Genomic DNA, 5,909 nt, shown 5'->3' with positions numbered 1-5,909 from the left:
TGACCTCGTTGTTTTCAATTTTTATTAATTTAATACTTTCTTCATTCATTGCTATGTTTATTGAAATTTATTGGGTTTATTTTATCATATTTTATTTCATCTATCTTCTGTATACTTATACTTTTCTTCAAATATTCTCTATTATATTTAACAAACTAATTCTAAACCATTTATTTGTTATTACTATATTCCTTTATTTTCTTATATGTCATTTCTTATTGTGTGTTTGTTATATCTTATTTACTTAATTCATTTATCTTTATTTCTATATTTTTTATTCTTGTAATTTCTTTCATTTTCATATTCATTGGTGATGGTCCCATCGTTGTTATGTATTTATTGTCAACACCTTTTTCGTTTCTCCATTCCTTTGTCATCTTGCTTTGATATTATTTGGTATTGTGTTCTTGTTGTTTGTTATTAGCCTTTTTCTTATTTTTATTATTTGGTGATTATTTTGGTTGATCTCTTTCTTCTACTTGTCACAATATCATAGTGATTTCAGATGACATTATTACTTCTCATTTTTCTATGATTTCTATTTCTCTTATTCTTTTATTTTACTTTTATTGTTAATTTGCCATTTTCATTAATTAGTTGTAACTATATTATTCTTTATTTATGATTTTATCATTGTTTCATTAGAAATGATTTATTTTTCTTCTAATTTCTTAATTTTATTTACTTCTCTGATTGGTTATTATCTTTTTTAATTTTCTCTCTTTTTATTTTGTATTGAGAGTAAACAACAACCAACATTTAAAGTATATAATTAAACAAAAATGATATGCCATTTCATCATTCTTCTTTTCATTGTAGTGATCATTTTAGAAACAAATTAGAAATAAAAATAATGAAAGTAATTAAAATGAATCAGTAAGAAGAATATAACAACTAAATTACAATATATTTCAAATAATTCAAAGAATTATTATTTCATATTATGGATATTCAAAATTACCAAACATTAAAAGATGATGATTATAATATACTTGTGTATTTCTTGTATGGTATTATTTAATCATTAATAGTTTGATGTCTTTGTTTCAAATAATGTAAAATAAATAAATTGAGGAATCAAATATACAATAATTTCATTTGTTTTAATCGTTTTTAATTTTATTGTTTTATTTATTTTTGTTTTAAACCATTTTAAAATTATTTATTTTTAATTTATTTAAATTATTTTAAACATCTCTTTACCCCCTTTTCATAAAAAATATGAAGTTATGAGAAGATGATATGATGAAATAGAATAAGTATGTTAATCATTATAAAACCATAATAAAATGATAGTTAATGAGAATGAAAGAATATGTTTTCTATCGTCAAATTAATTATCGATAATTATTTTCAATTAAACATATTTCAATTAAATTAAATATGAACAACCCATATTCACTTTATTTTCTTAAACAAACATTTAATGTTAATATTTTAACAATCAAATTTTTTTTTAATTGAGTTTTAAGAAATATTTGTTGTTATTGAATGATAATAAGAAAAGAAATAATAACCCTTTTCATCACAAATTCTTACAAATAAATTAAAATAAATTATATAAATTTATTATATTCTAAAAATAAAAGAATAAAAAAAAGAAATAAAGAAAAAAAAATGTAAAATAACTCAAATAAACAAATACAATGTGGTTTTGTTTATTACTTCTATTTATTTCATTTTGTAATGGTAAATATTGTCAAAAAGTGGATGGGAATGATATTGTAATCTATGTAAATACTAGTTGTAGTGATTCTACTTCAAGTTCAAGTGACTTAACAGGAGATTATACTAAATATTCATCAGTTATTATTTCAATAAATAGTTATATTACCAATGCATGGTTTTATTTTGGTTTAGTCAATACATTTAAAGCAAATAAAGTCATTGTAAGATTAGAAGAAGGAAATAGTAAAAGTTATTATCTCACCTTTATGAATATTGAAACAAACATTGAACTTGAATTAATCAAAAACTCTTATTCATTTGAAAATGTTCAATTTGATTTCTATAATGGAAATAGTCCAACAAAAATAATTGGAGATGTTGATGAGTTGTGGGTTCGTGGAAATGATTCCTATAAATATAATTATCATTTACCTATTCAACGTACTTATATTAATTCAAATCCTATTAATTTAAAATTTAGTTCTAATGGTAATGGTATATGGTATTTAATATCATCATATGAAAGAACAATCAATCAATTAACACCAAAATTATCAAGTGATAAATATTTCAATCAAACATGTGGTGGAATGGTTCGTTATTTTAGTTATTCTAATGATATTGAAATTCATGATATAACAACAGAATGTAATCATCAATTTAAAAAAGATGAAGAAGATGATTTCAATTCATTTATTGTTACTACTACTGTATCTTTATCTAATTATTATTATCAAATATCATTATCAACAAATAATTATATTATTAGAAATAACTATAACCCATCAAAGACTCATAGAGTATATACATATCCTAATCAATGGCTAAAATATGAATCAACAAATCAAATAACATTTAATATTTATAGAAGTAAAGAACCATATCAAATAATCAAATTCAGTTTAACAATTGAACAATCAAATGAAGGAACAACATTAATTAAAGAAGTAGAAAATAATGATAAATCAATTTCAACAGTAATTATTTCTTCTTCAAAACAATTAACTAGTTTAACTAATATAGAATTTTCAAGAGCATTAACAACAAAGAAAAGTCAAATAATGATTATTGGAATGAAAGGAATAACATTAGATAGTATTGGATATAAAAATTGTAATATGTTGATTTATAAAGAAAAAACAAGAGAATGTATTGAATGTGAAAAAGGATATTATTTAAATTCAAATAAAGAATGTCAATATGATTTACATTGTATTAAAATAAATAATCAAAATCATTGTATTGAATGTGAATATGGATATTATATTAATTTAAATACAAAAACATGTGAAGTACTCAAAAATGGATGTAAAATTGGAAATGAAACATATTGTTATCAATGTAAAGAAGAATTTATTAAAGAAAATGGAGAATGTAAAGAAATTGATAATAAATGTAATAAATCAGAAAGAAATTATTGTTTAAAATGTTCAAATGGATATAAAATAGAAAATAATCAATGTAATGGAGATAAAGAAGATCAATGTTATTATGAAGGAAATAAATGTGTATCATGTTCAAATAAATATACATTAAATAATGGAAAATGTTCAAATAAAGAAAAGAATCAAAATGGAAAGAATGAAGAAATATATTGTGAAAATGGAAAATACATTGATAATAATAAATGTATAGAATGTACAAAATCAGAAATATGTCAAACAAATGATATTGAAATAAAATGTAAATATGAAGAATATTTAGATAATAATAAATGTATAAATAAAACATGTGAAGAAGATATGATAAAAGATCAAAATGGAAAATGTAATAATAATATTGAATATTGTTTAAATAAATCATATGTTAATGGAAAATGTGTTGAATGTTCAAATGGATATTCACCTAATTTTAAAGGAGAATGTATTAATACAAAAATAGAATATTGTGAAGAACAAAATACATATGGATGTAAAAGATGTGAAGAAGGATATTATTTAACAAAAGACATGAAATGTTTAAAATGTGATGATAAATGTGAAACATGTTATGGAACATCTACATATTGTATGAGTTGTTCTAATGATAAATATTTAAGAAATGATAAAACATGTCAATCAAATGAAGAATTAAATGGAACATGTTTACAAATATTAGCAGATGGAAGTGGATGTGGAATATGTAAGAACGGATATTATAGAAATGAGAAAGGATGTTCAAAATGTGGAAAAGAATGTTTAACATGTAATCAAAAAGATAAATGTATAATATGTGGAGAAGGATATTTTATGAGTTCAACAGGAATATGTAAATCAACAACAACAATTAAAGGATGTAAAGGAGAAATAGATAAAGAATATGGATGTAGAGAATGTTTAACAGGATATTATTTAATAAATAAAGAATGTTCAAAATGTGGAAATAAATGTATAACATGTTTAAATGAGAAAGAATGTAATAAATGTGAAGATGAATATATAATAATAAATAAAGAATGTATTCATTATTCAAATATTAATAAATGTAAAGAAACAAAAAATAATAAATGTTCAAAATGTTCATTTTGGTATGGAATCAATGAAGAAGGAACAAAATGTAATAAAGAAATCGTATGGTGGATGATAATGATAATTATCATCATTATACTTATTATCATCATTATAATAATTATAATTATAATAATAATGATTAATTACATTATAAAACGCAAAGAAAAGAAAGAACAAGAGAAAACAACAACAATATTTAAAATTTCACAATCAAATATCAAATTCATATCACTTGGAGATGGAATAATAACAAATAAAAAAGAAATAGAAATAGGAGAAGGAGAAAAAATTGAAGTAAATAAAGAAATTAGAGAATTAATATGTATTGGAAATGAAAAGAAAGAAAAAAAGAAAATACAAATAAGTAGTAAAGAAGAAAATGAAAAATATTCAATTAGAACAAACCCAAATATTATTACAATTGAAGGAGGATATGCATGTGAATTTGAAATATTCATTACAATCAAATGTACTACTAAAATTAAAGAACAAATAATGATAATTAGTAAAACACTTAATAAAACACAAGAAGAAATAATTAAAAGTATTTCAATTAAAGGAGAAACACAAATATCAACACGACTTGATCCCGATGAAATAAAAGAAGAACATAAAATAGGAGAAGGATCATTTGGAATTGTATATATCGGAGAATTTAGAGGGAATCAAGTAGCAATTAAGAAAATGAAACAAATTGATAAAGATGAAGATAAAATGAAAGAATTTGAGAAAGAAGTAATGATGTTAGATAAATTTAGAAGTGAATATATTATTCATTTTTATGGAGCAGTATTTATTCCTAATAAAATATGTATGGTAACAGAATATGCAAAATATGGATCAATACAAGATTTAATTAATAAAAGAACAAACACAGAAATACCAAATAAAATAAGAATTAAATTCATGATAGATGGAGCAAAAGGAATTTCATATCTTCATTCAAATGGAATACTACATCGAGATATTAAACCAGATAATTTTCTTGTTGTATCAATTGATGATAATATTGGAGTTAATTGTAAATTAACAGATTTTGGAAGTTCAAGAAACATTAATATGATGATGACAAATATGACATTCACAAAAGGGATAGGAACACCAAAATACATGGCACCAGAAGTATTAAATCGTCAACATTACAAAATGGCATCAGATATATATTCATATTCAATAACAATGTTACAAATCATTACATGGCAAGATCCATTTCCTAAAACATTATATCCACATCCATGGGATATAGCAAATACAATATCAACAGGTAAACGACCAACAATAATACAAGAAGTTAAAGAAGATATTAAAGAAATTATTGAAAAAACATGGAAACAAGAACCAAAAGAAAGAATAAGAATAGAAGAAGTAGTAAAAATGTTAGAAAGAATTGAAAATAAAGAATAAAACAACCATAAAAGAAATAGAATTAATATTTCATTTAATTCTATTAAATAATTTAATTTTATTAACATATTTTATCATTTCATTTATTACAAATAAAGAAATGAACAATAAATAAATTAAAATAGAATACATTCATTCAAAATAACTATATAATAAACAAAATGAAAAATAAAAGAATAAAATATGATAAATAACAAGAATGAATACATAATTATAAATTATATTATAATAAATTTGTTTTGATTATATTCATTTTATTTTCTTTTGAATATGTTTGTTTGTTAGAATTATTAAGATTCAAACCTAACACATCAGAAACCATATGGAACCCTAATATGTCCAATCAGT

General features: G+C 21.4%; 1 protein-coding gene across 1 annotated transcript, besides 15 other annotated features; it reads left to right on the top strand.

The window, feature by feature from the left end:
• Positions 1–169: 169 nt before the first annotated feature.
• Positions 170–299: a microsatellite.
• A 211-nt stretch (positions 300–510) lies between these two features.
• Positions 511–683: a microsatellite.
• Positions 551–737: a microsatellite.
• A 354-nt stretch (positions 738–1,091) lies between these two features.
• Positions 1,092–1,190: a microsatellite.
• Positions 1,191–1,343: 153 nt separating this feature from the next.
• Positions 1,344–1,385: a sequence feature (AT_rich).
• A 154-nt stretch (positions 1,386–1,539) lies between these two features.
• Positions 1,540–1,576: a sequence feature (AT_rich).
• A 2-nt stretch (positions 1,577–1,578) lies between these two features.
• Positions 1,579–1,618: a microsatellite.
• A 28-nt stretch (positions 1,619–1,646) lies between these two features.
• On the top strand, positions 1,647–5,561 carry EDI_008100 (protein serine/threonine kinase, putative; the record flags this gene model as incomplete). Its single annotated transcript, XM_001733921.1, has 1 exon — positions 1,647–5,561. One exon carries the CDS (start codon positions 1,647–1,649, stop codon positions 5,559–5,561), a length of 3,915 nt encoding a protein of 1,304 aa, XP_001733973.1.
• Positions 4,081–4,155: a sequence feature (AT_rich).
• Positions 4,227–4,297: a microsatellite.
• Positions 4,400–4,543: a microsatellite.
• Positions 5,476–5,587: a microsatellite.
• Positions 5,588–5,593: 6 nt separating this feature from the next.
• Positions 5,594–5,636: a sequence feature (AT_rich).
• Positions 5,637–5,649: 13 nt separating this feature from the next.
• Positions 5,650–5,780: a microsatellite.
• Positions 5,781–5,822: a sequence feature (AT_rich).
• Positions 5,823–5,868: 46 nt separating this feature from the next.
• Positions 5,869–5,909: part of a repeat region that runs on past the window's edge.

The sequence above is a fragment of the Entamoeba dispar genome, genomic scaffold (genome assembly GCF_000209125.1).
Source record: "Entamoeba dispar SAW760 scf_1105229457893 genomic scaffold, whole genome shotgun sequence".
In the NCBI taxonomy this organism is placed as follows: Eukaryota; Evosea; order Mastigamoebida; family Endamoebidae; genus Entamoeba; species Entamoeba dispar.
Note: the sequence above shows the minus strand (reverse complement) of the source record. Positions and strands in the feature narration are given on the sequence as shown.